Source organism: Typha angustifolia, chromosome 7 (genome assembly GCF_048772165.1).
Source record: "Typha angustifolia cultivar Huaian chromosome 7, ASM4877216v1, whole genome shotgun sequence".
Classification (NCBI taxonomy): Eukaryota; Viridiplantae; Streptophyta; class Magnoliopsida; order Poales; family Typhaceae; genus Typha; species Typha angustifolia.
In genome coordinates, this window is record NC_133245.1 from 18,467,560 (window position 1) to 18,482,074 (window position 14,515).

General features: G+C 38.4%; 2 protein-coding genes across 4 annotated transcripts; both read left to right on the forward strand.

The window, feature by feature from the left end:
* Positions 1-2,734: 2,734 nt before the first annotated feature.
* LOC140762391 (pectin acetylesterase 8-like) lies at positions 2,735-7,747 on the forward strand. Of its 2 annotated transcripts, none has more exons than XM_073100160.1 (14): positions 2,735-2,926; positions 3,176-3,245; positions 3,739-3,869; positions 3,936-4,018; positions 4,495-4,621; positions 5,284-5,363; positions 5,496-5,582; positions 5,655-5,779; positions 5,891-5,951; positions 6,209-6,262; positions 6,345-6,422; positions 6,687-6,792; positions 6,997-7,142; positions 7,358-7,747. In XM_073100160.1, the coding sequence occupies exons 3-14, from the start codon at positions 3,740-3,742 to the stop codon at positions 7,475-7,477; spliced, it is 1,197 nt and encodes a 398-aa protein (XP_072956261.1). In that variant the 5' UTR covers positions 2,735-2,926; positions 3,176-3,245; position 3,739; the 3' UTR covers positions 7,478-7,747. The 2 variants fall into 2 exon arrangements, with proteins under 2 accessions (XP_072956261.1, XP_072956262.1); XM_073100161.1 differs by having other exon boundaries at positions 3,180-3,245.
* A 1,488-nt stretch (positions 7,748-9,235) lies between these two features.
* LOC140762392 (pectin acetylesterase 8-like) lies at positions 9,236-14,512 on the forward strand. Of its 2 annotated transcripts, none has more exons than XM_073100163.1 (13): positions 9,236-9,714; positions 10,497-10,610; positions 10,760-10,842; positions 11,164-11,293; positions 11,858-11,937; positions 12,073-12,159; positions 12,232-12,356; positions 12,533-12,593; positions 12,956-13,009; positions 13,089-13,166; positions 13,329-13,434; positions 13,659-13,804; positions 14,094-14,512. In XM_073100163.1, the coding sequence occupies exons 2-13, from the start codon at positions 10,538-10,540 to the stop codon at positions 14,214-14,216; spliced, it is 1,146 nt and encodes a 381-aa protein (XP_072956264.1). In that variant the 5' UTR covers positions 9,236-9,714; positions 10,497-10,537; the 3' UTR covers positions 14,217-14,512. The 2 variants fall into 2 exon arrangements, with proteins under 2 accessions (XP_072956264.1, XP_072956263.1); XM_073100162.1 differs by having other exon boundaries at positions 9,237-9,714; positions 10,489-10,610.
* The last annotated feature ends 3 nt before the right edge of the window (positions 14,513-14,515 follow it).

Consider the following 14,515-nt stretch of genomic DNA (forward strand, 5'->3'; position numbering starts at 1 on the left):
GGACAATTCTTAAATAGGGCTAGATGAAATGAATAGAGTAAATTACTTGAAGAGGTTGCTCCTCTTGCATCATTTGCTTCACAGAAACTAAATCAAAATGCCATCCTTCCTTCATGATCACTATTTGGTTGTCGACAAGTTAATTTGATTCTGTTCCTCAAACATCGTCCTTTTTAAGGTACGTACGTACTGGCTTACACTATGAAGAAGGTAGGGGAGGAGGGGGAGTACGTTATACAAGAATTGCATGCATGCCATGCAGCTAGCGTGTTATTTGGATTAATTTTGTGCCTGGAGAAGGGAACTAATTACTGATATACCATATGGTATACATAAAAGATGGATCCCTAGCATTGCTAGCGGTTGGGGTAATTAAAGACACGGAGGTAGAAGAAGGTACTGGAATTAAAGTCTAGAATCCAGAAACGTACATCTCCAACCAGGAGCCGAAGAACGCGTCTTTATCAATCCAAAGGAGAAATCAAGGCTAGCTGAATTGGATGCCGATTGATCGAGAAATTAAGTGCGCTCGTACGTACTAAACTAGCCATGACCTACAATATACGATCAGGTTTATGTGGCACAGGTCGGATCTCGATCCTTCCGACGTACCTTCACTGTCATCTTACAGCTTAACTACAGTGACACGTCTCTCTCATGTAAAAAGGTCTCACTATTTTATGTATGTATCAATCGATATATACGTACGCATGCTTCTTTTGTTAATTTCAAGTGGTAGCTATATATATATATATAGCTTAGCTTGTTAAATTTTGTTCATTGTTATGAGCTAATTAAAAGAACATTATTAAGTAATTGTAGCTTAGCTTGTTCATTATATATGTAATTTCCACGAGAGTGCTTCATCGATTAAGCAGGCCCAAGAGAAAACAAGTACGTATATATATATATATACATACATATCACATTTTCGTCGATTAATTAATTAAGAAGCTAGCTAAGCTTGGTTTGATTTTTCAATGTACACAAATTATGCCCGTTAGGTCAGGAGAAAAATGGATTGCGTTGATGCAAGTTGACAGCAGCAACAGTAAGAGTAACAGTAGTGAGGAGAGATGGAGTGGTTGAGATGATTTAGGTCGATATTGGTTCCCTTTCGTATTCTGTTCTCGACTCCTGTTCCTCCTCCTAGGTAGTGTAACCGACTCCATAATTCATTGGCGCAAATAGTAACTAACTTTATCACCCGAGAATGACTAAATTGACCTCAAAGAGTTACATAGTGGACATCAAGAGTTAAGAGTCAAGACTCACTGACTCACTGGGGGAAACAATTAATGCTTAAACAGGCCCAACGACGTGCGTACGTTCTACATCACTACATCCCATCCTCTATATATATAGAACAGGGAGAGAGATCTAGAGGTAGGTCTGCCCCCCCCCATCTCTCAAATAAAGCACCACTGTTAACCACATTTCATATATACTAAATTAGTATGGGTGTTCAAGTACTGCCCACCACCAGGTTGCAGCCGTCGAACTCGGTTGGTGGTCGCAAGGGCAAGGCAGAGAAGGCTTCCTCTTCCTCTGCCATCGACGTCCTCGTCCCTCAGCGCTTATACCCGTCGACCCAAGGAGCTAGGAAAGCACATGATCTCCAGATGTCGAAGCGATGGCTGGTGAATGCTCGAAACACCATCAGCTGGTTCACCCCTGGAGCTGCAGCTTGCTTGAAAATAATGGTGAGAAAGCTTAATAAGAGATTTTGTTGCCTCGGTACTACTACTGCTTTTGGATTAAATGAAGGGGCGGTGAGCATAGAGCCTTACTTTTCAATTCCACTCGTCATGCCGGATTAATTCTCCTGCAGCCTGTAGGTGTCGTCTACATCGATGTATGTATACATACATACATATATACACATGGACCAAACCCCATGAAAACCTACATCTATCTAATGAACTCATATATATATACTCTGATGTACATGTAAATTATATATTAAGTCTTAGATGTATTTATTATATGGCTTTATTAATTTTTTGAGCCCGGCGTATAGCTAGCGCGTTTTATGGTTAATTTCCTGGGCTTGTTCCCTTCTCGATCCGAGCTCTACATTCATATACTAATTTGGCCCAATAATCTTCTTCTGCCTATTGGCTATTGCTGCTTGCTTTCTTTCGGCACGGATATGCGTATCGATGCCCACAGATAACAAAGCGGGCCTTAGATTTGATTGTATTACTACTGTCTACTGACATCATCAGCTTCACGTACAGTTGGAGCTACCAATTGTTTTGTTGGCAACTTGACAATTGGCATAGGTGAATCGTAAACGTAATGCAGCACATACATTTACCAATCACGTTACATCGAAGGTCGATGCCGATCCCCACCTAGGCCCTACCGACCAAACGGACAGCAGATCAGGATCAGAATTTTAATTATTAATTGTTTAGATGGCCGACACGCATAAACGCGGGGTGAGTACGAGAACCTTATCATCATCTCCAACGCGTATACAAGACGTCGCTTTCACTACGCGACAAAGCAAGATGGCCCCCCCTTTTTAATCCTTTTTCTTTTTCTTTTTAATTCTTTTTCTTTTTACTTCTTTTCTTTCCAAAGAGGAGAGGCATATCATCATCACTTCTTATTTCACTCCCCAGTCCCCCCCCCCCCGCCCACAGTATATAGTATACTGAAGAACATAAAAGTGTGCATGCATAAAACTTAAACTATACTACGTGTTATCGGAAAATGTCTTATCCATGAATTTCACTCTTCAATAGGGGGGGTTCCTGCAAATTTTAAGGTTTTGAGGTATGTATGTGCAAAAGATTCTTTACCACTATTCTTAGTGCTGCTGTCTATTAAAATATATTCGTAGTACCGTGGAGACTTTGGACCTTCTGTTTTCTCTGCCGAGCTGTGGAGCTGCGCTTCAAGCAAAGAGATTTGTGAGGTAAGAACTATATATTCCATGGCGTTGTCTATTATTTGTATTACATGACTCCCCGCATTTGTTTCTTGCATCTTCTCAAACATCTCCCAGTCCTTTTTGAGGTTTATTAGTGTGTTTCACTCACCTTACTATTTTTTGCTTACATTGGGCGATACTCTTCTAACTTCCTTTACTCTCGGATTAATGGCCGTTTGCTACTTCGATTGATCGATCTAGATCTACTCACCTTCCTATTGTTTTTTTCACAAGGAAGAAAGGAAAGAAAATCTACTACTGTGGGGGCCAAACCTGAATAGAAGCTCAAAGATCGTCTTTCAAGGTACTAATGGAAGGAAGTTTTGAATAATTTGTTTATGGGCACTTGTATCTAATTGGAAAGTTGTATTTTAGATGGGCTGTCACATATGTTTTCTTTTTCTTTTTAATTTGTTTTTTTTTTCCGATGCACTTTACATAATTCATCAATTTTCCTTACTATCTTCAGAAAGAACTTGATATGACTTACTAAATTCCAAAACAATTCATCGCCGATTGTGGAATGCTCTTGCATTTTGAAATGTATTGTTCGTCTTAAAGTAAATGAAAATTGTTTCTGTCCTTTGCTTTGAAGGACGAAGGAATTAGTTTACTTGATTTAGTACAAAAAAGTTAATACATTCTTCCTATATATTCGATAAACCCTGTCAACCCTATATGGTGATACATTGAATGTCTTATAAATATATGTACAAAAAAAAAAAATGTATTCATGTTTCGTAAAAGTGGAATATATGGTGCATTCTCTGTTTTAATAGTTTAAATTTATCTCACAGAATGGTTACTAGTAAATCATGGTCATGGATCTATCCTGCGATCCTTGTATGCAATCTTCTAGCATCAGTCAAGGTGGATGGAGCTGATGTACCTATGACCATTTTGACAAGTGCAGTAGCAAAAGGAGCAGGTTTGACCCTCTTATCTGCTCCATTTTTTTGTTACTTGACTTGTCACTTTTGAAAACATTTTACAGTTTGCTTGGATGGAAGTCCTCCGGCTTATCATTTCTCTCCGGGCTTTGGTTCTGGGGTGAACAACTGGTTAGTTCACATGGAGGTTAGTGGTAAATTTCATCTTTTGCGCACTGTTAATTTTCATCTAGCCTTCTTAGGAAAAAAAAAGTATATATATTCTTCTGTTCTTTCACCATAGGAGATCTCATCCTTAAATGGCACGAGAATCCATATGCTTGATTTTTCTCAGGTTGATGGTTGTGATCGGAGATGTGATAGATTGGTTGTGGTTTGTTAAAGAGGCATCTTTAATTGTTCCATGTCTGTCTGTGTGAGGAGAGCTAAAACACTTTTAAGTAGACCACCGAGTATGATTCTCCCTAATATAGAGAATGCATTGAAAATTTATTGTCCCAGCAACTACGTTAAGTTGTTAACCTGTTGAAGCCCCAGGAAAGTTGGAAAAGGAATGCCTTTAATTAGGAGAAGTATCAACTTAGGTGAAATTCTACTGTCTGAAATATGAAACATTTTTGCCAAAAAGCGGGGGTTCATCTAGTTCACATGCTTCTTTGACAGGGAGGAGGGTGGTGCAGGAATGCTCAAGAATGTCTAGGCCGAAGAGATACCTTTCGAGGTTCTTCTAAATATATGAAGCCGATGTCCTTCTCTGGGATCTTAGGCAACAATCAAAAATCCAATCCTGGTATGGCATCTCTCACCTTTATTGGACAATTTAACAATGATCCTATTATCTGTTGCAAAGTGTAAATCTCGTGGAACCAATGTTTTGAGAAAATGGGAAGTTTAGCACTCACATATGCACACCTAAAGAAAAGAAGCAGTCTCTGGTCGAATCACCTTAGTTGCCTAGAGAGTGTTGCTTGCAGATTTAACACAATAATTTATATCACGATGATTCCCTTAGTTTGATGCCTTTGGCTACAAATTATGCTTAGATAGAAAGAACAAATTATCTTATAGTCTCCCAACTTGCTGTTAACTTCTAGTTGTCCTTTGAGTTTAAAAGTCTAAATCCCTATAATGCATAAGACAAGTCCAATTAAAATGTCTTTTCTTGAAGGAAGGGTAAAATGCTTCCCATGACAACGACTGGCCTCCACAAGCACTAGTACTTTGCAGGTTGCTTTACACGTGAGCTTCACAAATAGTTGCAAAGTGATTAAAAGTTAGTTAAGTTGCTTGACAAACTTGAACTGTAACTTCATGCTAGTATGGTCCTTGTCATTCTTTACAACAGACATTCCTGCTGAGATATACAGTTTGATCCATGTATCTATTTGCAGTGATGCACTATCTGAATTGATCTAATTGTCTTACATTTTATCTTGATTGGACTACATACAGATTTCTATAACTGGAATAGGATCAAGATACGATACTGTGATGGCTCGTCATTTACTGGGGATGTTGAGACTGTAGATCCTGTAAGTTCGCTGCATACTTATTTTTAGCTGCTTTGAATTTGAGTAGATATTTTCATAAACAGAAGGGCATCTTTATCCTTTCAACTAAGGTTTTTAAACTTGGCAGTGGTTTTCCTGTTGTTATTTGATCAGGCGACAAATCTCCACTATAGAGGAGCGAGGATTTGGCTTGCTGTTATTGAAGACCTCTTGGCAAAGGGGATGAGCAAAGCAGAAAACGTATGTTCTTCTACAGTGGCTAGTACTCTATATAATAACACATTTTACTAACGAAATGAGATGTGGATGCAGGCTCTTCTTTCTGGATGTTCAGCTGGAGCTCTGGCATCAATACTTCATTGCGATCGATTTCGAGATATCCTACCAGCACGTGCGAAAGTTAAATGCCTTTCAGATGCTGGTTATTTTATCAATGCGTAAGCTACAGACAGTTATTCCCATTTATAATGTTTTCAGTGATTAGAAGTGTATTTAGCTCCTTACAAAGAAACTATTGGACTAATATAAATTACAACTTCTCATGATAGGAAGGATGTTTCTGGAAAAGAGTTCATCAAAGATTTCTACCAAGGGGTTGTGACCACACATGTAAGACGATCTTTTAAACAGACCACAAACCAGGATTTTTACATGAGTAGTTTTCCACTTTATTAGTAAGAACAGAGTGTCCTAAGGTGGCCTTTGTTATAGAAAAATTATTCTTATAGATATATTGCCTCATACTATATTATTAGGCCAAATAAATACTTTAGCATGTTACATTTTTATTCTTATAGATATATTGATCTTAAAATTTAGTAGTATACAATTTAAACATGCCTAAATGGTGCTTGCATTGCTTCTAGGGATCAGCAAAAAATTTGCCATCTTCATGTACTTCAAGGTTTCCACCAAGTTTGGTAAGTAGTGTTGAATGTTGATCTACTGAGAATTTTAACAGACTTTCTCACAGACTGCTGAACTATATGAATATAAGTGCAGTGCTTCTTCCCCCAATATGTGGTGCAGCAGATGCGGACACCACTTTTTATACTGAATGCAGCATACGACGCATGGCAGGTGATTAGTTCTTCCATACGTTCCTTTGGCTTATCATGCTTCTTTTTATTTTTCTTATAGGAATATCATGCATCTTCATATATCTCTCCTCTGCTTTTTTGTTTAAACATTTTAATTGTGAGTTATATAAGGTGACCCTTGTAAAAGCAAGCAGTAGTAATAAACTATTTACCTTCTCTTATATATATATATATATATATTTTTTTTTTTTTTTAATGTAATCAAGACATTGGAATAGCTAATAAGTTAGCCCCTGCATTGCAGGTCAAGAACATTTTGGCTCCTAGCGCTGCTGATCCCCGTAAAACATGGAACAGTTGCAAGCTGAACATAAAGCAATGTTCTTCAAGTCAACTTGTGACCATGCAAGGTTTGATAGTATTCCATTTACAGTATTACGAACTGCAGAAGTATATATCTGGCACAGGAAACGCATCCTGAAGTGCAGTTTAATTTTATCTTTTCGGAGATTTAAAAAACATTAGGAACTCATTATACATTCAAATCTGGTTGTCATCAACTAGATTTTGTGAGCTATGCATAGGCGTAGATCTAATTCTGCAATGTATCACAGATTTTAGGTCGGAATTCCTCAGTGCACTTCCCAGAGCTGGGAGTTCATCATCTATAGGAATGTTCATAGACTCTTGCTTTGCCCACTGCCAGTCGGGGGCTCAAGATACCTGGCTAGCGGATGGTTCTCCTGTAATTCAAAAGACGGTAAGCTCCTCTGCAGTTACTAGTTATTCCAAATAGATGTCTCAGTGGCCACCCATTTCTCAACATTTTAAAGTAAACAAATAGAATAATTGTATTGCTGCCTAACCACCTAATTAAGCTAAATCTGTATCACCATTCACCAGAGGGGTATATTAGAAAGTCAATTAATAAGTATGCTTAGATATTTATGCTGTTGTATATATTCCTTTCTGCAGCCAATTGCTAGAGCAGTTGGAGATTGGTTCTATGATCGAAACAATGCACAGAAGATTGACTGCCCTTATCCTTGCAACCCGACATGTCGCAACCGCGAAGACGATTCTATGCAGGATTAATAATCAGAGATTGTTTTCCTAATGAATGATCGAGCACAAGGAAAGTACACTATCTATACTATTGCTTATCAATTATGGACCCGAATAAAAAAGAAGAAGAAGGAATTGTTGATTTGTTCTCTTAATAATCTAGCTGGTTATCCCTTTTCACTGTGGTAATGCGCGCATAGGTTAATGTGGATGATGCATTTATGATTTTATATGGACATATATCCACCCGTTGATAAAGAGTAAAATATATAATAAATGAAGAAATATGATTTGAGGCCATGTCCATTGTCCACCATCCATATGCCCATTCTGCCGATAGATAATAAACTATATATTTTATTTTTTTGGTATGCGCCTCCCTTCACTTCCCCCGGAGTACCAAGAGGCAAGAGGAAGGCGTCGACGCGGAAAAGATTCGCACGTTATGTTGTTCCGCGGGAGCGACGGTAGGTGTTTTGAGCTTGTCGGTGCCGTGTGAATGGAAACAAGGAATTTATTTGTAGCAAAACAACAGCCACCTCCCCTTATTTAATTGGCTTACAATAGTGGGGACCACACAACATATGACACACCACCGGCGCCATCTTAAATTTTAAGTCGCTCGATGGCCGATGCTGCCTGAGGTTCGATCATCAAGCCATATGTATGACTTTGTGTCATGTCAGGTACTAGTAGCTCTTATATAAAGTAGGGTACGCTAGTGGCTGCCGCATCTAATCACCGCCACGCTGTCACGTGCTATGTTGCACGCCAATTATCATGTCGGTCACATATATTAATGTAGCTTTTAAGATGAGGTTTTTCTCTATCACAGTCGCTGTTCATAGGATGGTGATTGGTGAATATATATATGTACATAATTTCGTATATGCCATCACATGTCAAACTCGATTGCATGCATCCCAATATTATTAAAATAATGTTACTACTTATAAACCCTTCGGGAATGTTTGTTTATACAATACTTGGAAACATCACTTTGTACGGTAGCTAAAGAGCAGAACTGCTCATCTTTTTGACCTCTTCCTTTTTATGATCTTGCGTGGCTCTTGTTTGTCGTTGGTTTTGAACTATTTCGTGTTTTTTCTTTCTTGCCCCTCCCTCCCGTCAAGGAGTTAAAATATTCGAATGTACCAAGGTAAATGATATCTTATAGCTGAATATTACAATGGGAGAGTCTTATAAAAAAGAAAAAGAAAAAGAAAAAGAAAATGAAATAGAAATAGTTCCCTTCCCTTCCCTTCCCTTCCCTTCCCAATGAAACCTAGCGGATCGGATTCTATTTGGGTCCTTGATAAGTATCCGAACCCGAGCCTGTCCATTCCAATCCCACGTCTGCGTTCATTGACCGATGACAATGACCCCGACGTCAGGCTGCCTGGCTGGCTAGTGGTAGTGGCTATACTACAAGTTTGGAAGGAAGCAGAGGTAGTTAAGATATCGCTCGAATGATGTTGATTGGGCCTGGCCGCTCTATTAATTAAACAACAACCCGAATGGGCCATAAGCATCTCATTAGTAAAACTTGGAAATAACGTAGAATCCGGATCTCGATCCTAGTCATTTATTAATAAAAGGTAAATACTTCCGTCGGGACCCCACCCCACCCCACCCAATTAATTGGCCTATAGTTAAGCCGACATTCCCCCTTTGAGTCTTTTTACCCTTACCGAGATCAAGCCAGTCACTTGGACGAGTGTGGCGGGGCCCACATAAATCACCACGATTATATTCACCAATCAAACCGCACTCCATTATTGAAGGAAATGCTTGCTTGCACTCCCTCCTGGTCCCTCCTAGACCGTTTAGAGAGTTAAAAAAGATGCTCTCCTCTGTGTTTCTGCTTGTAGAGGTGTACTTACTTTGCCTGCGTGCTTGCTTTTAAGAGGAGGAGGAGAAGAAGAAGAAGAAGAAATACCACCCCTCTACAACACCAAAGCAAAGGAAAGCGAAAGAGCGACGAAGTCTTTTATTTATTTATTTATTGAGATATTTTATATACGGTATCAATTATCATACGAGGGAGGGAACCTTGTCTTTTGAAGGCAGTGCGTGAGTGGTGGGGATCACTCATTTGATAGCTCTAAGTATGCGGTAATAGGTGTATGGTAAGGAAAGGAAAGGAAAGGAAAGGGAAGGGACAAAAGCCCGTTAAGGATCGTAGACCCACTGTTTCTGTTTCAGATTTCCGGCGGGAAGAAAAGAGGCTTGTTTGGTGATCTCGGCGGGGATCACCCCAATTCCTGGTAGGGCTTTGTTGATTCACTTTGGTTTCAGTTGCTTTTCAATCTTTTGCTCATCCTTTCCTCATGCTTTCTTGGGTTCCGTGAGATTTAAAAAAAAAAACGCTGCCATATTTTCTTTCTTTCTTTCTTTCTTTCTTTTTTACGTAGTTTTGATAGTTGTGGGAGGAGTTTGTATTGATTTGGAACTGAAGTTATGTTTGGTTTCTGGATACTTTTTCAAACTGAGGCATATCCCAATGGGGAGTCTCTGTCTGTCTCTAGAGATATGGGATTAATTCGGTTGTTGGAGATGGATATATGATTTTCCAAAAGGATGAAGCTTGTTGCTATTTCTACCGATTTCGTATCGCCTGATTGAATCTTGTTGTATTTATAAGATTGATTAATCGGACTTCTGGTTTTGCCACTGCTGTTACTAATTAGAACTTTTCATCTGTGCCAATGATGTTTGTATCATCTTAAGTAAATTTTGTCAATATTTTCTTTTTCTTAACATGGTAAGCAAAGAAAGATAGAGCATCAACGTTTGTAAAGAATATATCAAGTGTTACACATTCTTCATCTATTATTCACCTCTGTATCAGAGAAGACAACCAATGTAGATGCATCTTAAGATGTTCGGTTTTCCCCTGAATTTTGGAGATGATTCATTCTTTCCATTCTATGGTTCAAGTTCTTTCGCTTGAAATATGATGGCTGCATGCTTAAGTTATGAATCATTATATACTGCACTCTATGTTTAGTGCAATTTTTCTCTCACTTCCGATTTTTCAGGATGGCAGACGTTAAATTATGGGCATGGAGCTACGCCCTTATTTGTGTAATGATATTTCTGGAAGCAGAGGGCTATTTCGTGGATATTACATATGTTGAAAGTGCTATAGAAAAAGGAGCAGGTGAAATAACTATATTTGGAATCACAAATTGCCCAGAAAAATTGTGTGACATGAGCCTGCCACTCTTGTGTCGCTCTATCTCGTTTCATTTTCTAATTATCTTCTACCTTTTAGCCATAATCTACTTATGTGGCTGGTATGACATGCAGTTTGTTTGGATGGAAGTCCCCCAGCATATCATCTATCTCCGGGTTTTGGATCAGGGGTGAACAATTGGTTGGTAGATATTGAGGTCAGTATGTCATATCTGATGTAGCAATGGAATATCCCGAGGTTTTTAGATTCTAACTACTCCATTGTAATGCATATCTCTTTGTTGGATTAATGTTTTACTTCCTACCAACTGATTATATCTTTTAGATTTTGTAGAATGAACATTCTTGTCTCAAGTAAAATGCAAGATACCAATTTGTAGTAATGAATAATGTTCTCAACTTGTTATTTTAAACACTTATATTGTTCTCTCTCATGTAACAGAACGACTTGTGCTTGCTTAATAATAGTATTTTTTTTTTATCGAAATAATATCATACTATATCCATTCATATCTCAGGGAGGAGGATGGTGCAATAATGTTACTACGTGTCTAGCCCGCAAGAGTACCCGTTTAGGATCATCCAAACAAATGGTGAAGCAGCTAGCATTTTCTGGGATTCTAAGCAACACCCTATCATTTAATCCAGGTATGTTCTATAGCAACCATGTCTAAACTAAAAAGTCCACTGCATCATATCATTTTGTTTTCTAATTCTAAGATCTACAGATTTTCTTCTCTGATTTTCTCACTGCAAATATTGATAACAATGGGGTTCCTCAAGCCAGATATTAGGGCCTTGGAGAAATCACTTTGATCATCATTCTGAACTAAATCCTTGTTAGTCAATTACGAATTGTTAAATGCATAACAACCACAAAATGTTATTTACTGACTTCCGCTATGTGAAATAAGTCTTGTTCTAGTTATTTCTCCTGAACACTTAGCCATGACAGTTTGAAATTGCTGACGTTGGTAAAAACCAGCCTGCCACAGATCACAACTTTGTTTTAAGAAAAGAAGAGCACTAAAAGTGTGGCCAGAAAACTCTAAATGCTAGTTGTTTGTAAAATTTGCATCCTCCAAACCCCCAAGTATAACATAAGGGATATATTGTAATTTTTCTGATCTTCAATAATATTCTTGCGATACTAATATGCCTTCAGTAGCAATTTGTTATTCTTACTTGTATTCCCTTGACTGTAAAACCCAGACTTCTACAATTGGAACAAGGTCAAGGTTCGTTACTGTGATGGTTCATCATTTACTGGAGATGTCGAAAGAGTAGATCCTGTGAGTTGATCAACCTTGCCTCCCTACTGCATATTATCTATGTATGAACTTTACAATGCAATACTCATTAAGCTGCCGTGACATCATATCCAAACTTGAAAACTGACTTTTCCTTTGAACTGGTAATCGGATTAGGCTACGAATATTTACCACAGAGGAGCAAGGGTGTGGCTTGCTGTTATGGAAGATCTGCTTGCCAAGGGAATGAACAAGGCCGAAAATGTATGCTTTTTAACATGCCTTATTATTTGCTGCCATTGTTTCCTCTCGTTAGAAGATTGATATTGCTTGCAGGCTCTTCTCTCAGGATGTTCAGCTGGTGGATTGGCATCCATACTACACTGTGACAGCTTTCATGCCCTTCTACCAATGGGTGCCAAAGTTAAATGCCTCTCAGATGCTGGCTATTTTATTAATGCGTAAGATAGGATCATTTTTTAACTGCTATGAGCTTTTCATTTAGGACTTTTAACTCCTGGCTTGCACAATCCTTCTCCAAGTAAAGTGCAAATTGGGTTGTTGGCCTTTAACTATTTATCAGCTCATCGTGTCGAGCATCTTATGACCCCATCCTTTTACATCTTCTCAATGACAGGAAGGACATCACTGGAACAGAACATATTGCAGCTTTCTACAATGATGTGGTGACAATTCATGTATGTTGTTGATTATACGACCATCTGGTGATTATTTTTCTTTTTCCAAGAAGTGGTATCCAAAAAGCAGAAACAATAGTGACAGTGCAACACCAATTCCCCTTAAGTTGATTAGTAATTTAACTCTTGCTTTACTCATAGAGTTCCTCCAGTACAACATATTATTACGGAGTATCTATGTCATTTTTGGAGTCATTCTCCATAGACAGTTGTTTTATCTTTTTCTTTTAACATTGCTGCCCTATTCTTTTAGGCCTTTATGCATTTTTTTGTGCAAATGTTGCCTAAACGAATATGACACCACAACTTATTCTGTCTGGTTTTAGTTCCTTTTACTTAGCTCCTGCATGCATGTTCTTTAGGGATCAGCCAAGAGTTTGCCATCTTCGTGCACTTCAAGGTTACCTCCAGCCATGGTAAGTACCTTATGAAGCCATGTACACTTTGCGGTACCCTGCTACACTATCTCAACAATGCAGTTTTCTGCAAATGCAGTGTTTCTTTCCTCAAAACGTGGCGCAACAGATAGAAACACCACTCTTCATATTAAATGCAGCATATGATTCATGGCAGGTTTTCTTCTTGTCAGCAATATTTTCTATTCATAGAACACAATCTTCAGAGTTGGCAACTTATGCATGCCAAATAATGAAAATATACAGAGTTTGAATTTTCCCTGAATGGTTATCTGAGTCCGTAGTTTCACCGAGTGCTGTTGGACTATTTATTTTACAGATAAAGAATATTTTGGCACCAGGTGTTGCTGATCCTCATGGTACTTGGCATGACTGTAAGCTTGACATAAAACAATGCTCTTCATCACAACTTCAAATCATGCAAGGTTTGTGCTATCTAAGACACTTTAGAAAGATATATCAAGCTAACACCCTTCTGGAAGAGCATATAACTACATAAGCGCATGTTTATATATATATATCAGCTTATTAGTTATTTCACTTAATATTGGTGAGCAATGACCTTAATGCTTAATGCAAACTACAGCATTTTCTAGTGACTCTTAGAGTTATTGTAACAATGCTCATGCTGCTATATTTGGCTTGATAGGTTTCAGAACAGAATTTCTGAATGCTGTGGCTGAACTTGGAAACTCTTTGTCCAGAGGCATGTTTATCAACTCTTGCTATGCTCACTGCCAGTCAGAGATGCAAGAAACATGGCTGGCATCCGATTCTCCGATGCTTGACAAGATTGTAAGCTTTAACTTCCATCCTAAAGACTAGCTACTCGCAGTCTTTTTACTTCTTTGCTTTTCAAACCCCCCCCCCCACCCTACCCTTGTATAGTTTTGGAATCATTCGGAAAGCCAGTTTTTTTCCCCTCTTTCTTCAAGGATGCAAAAGATCTTTTTGTACGTTATTGTTCGTTTTGTTTTGCTTTTCATGTAAACGTTATTGTTCATTATGCATCAGATGGAAGATACTTGTTCATCCCAAAAGTTTTCTTACTGCTTATTGGCCTTAAATTATTGTTGTTTTGCAGCCAATTGCAAAGGCAGTAGGAAACTGGTTTTACGATCGCAGTGGCGTTCAGAAGATCGACTGTCCTTACCCTTGCGACTCAACTTGTCATAATCGTATCTTCGAGGACAATTCTGGAGCATAGCAATTACAGTCTCCTCCACTCCTATTCCCATTCATCATACTGTACCTGTTGCAATGATCAATGCTCAAAATAGAGCATGCAATAAACAACAATTTCTCCTAGAAATAAGTAAGACAAGGAAGGCATTAGCAATTAATTGTACTAGTGCCTAACTTAGAGCTTATATATACATACATACATATAGATGAAAAGCATGTCCACAAACAGACTGAATATCTTGATTTATATTCCGCCGGTAGGACAAAAACATCCGACGGAGATTCTTTCGAGATAAATAAAGATTTATGTATTCAAGAGTT

Excerpts from the sequence above, each read along its gene's own strand:
- LOC140762392 (XM_073100162.1), top strand. The coding sequence starts at position 10,490 with ATGGCAGACGTTAAATTATGGGCATGGAGCTACGCCCTTATTTGTGTA. Across the intron at positions 12,160-12,231 it reads GAATGAACAAGGCCGAAAAT|GCTCTTCTCTCAGGATGTTC; the intron begins GTATGCTTTTTA and ends TATTGCTTGCAG. Across the intron at positions 13,010-13,088 it reads CAAGGTTACCTCCAGCCATG|TGTTTCTTTCCTCAAAACGT; the intron begins GTAAGTACCTTA and ends CTGCAAATGCAG.
- LOC140762391 (XM_073100160.1), top strand. The coding sequence starts at position 3,740 with ATGGTTACTAGTAAATCATGGTCATGGATCTATCCTGCGATCCTTGTA. Across the intron at positions 5,780-5,890 it reads GCTGGTTATTTTATCAATGC|GAAGGATGTTTCTGGAAAAG; the intron begins GTAAGCTACAGA and ends TTCTCATGATAG. Across the intron at positions 6,793-6,996 it reads TCAACTTGTGACCATGCAAG|ATTTTAGGTCGGAATTCCTC; the intron begins GTTTGATAGTAT and ends AATGTATCACAG.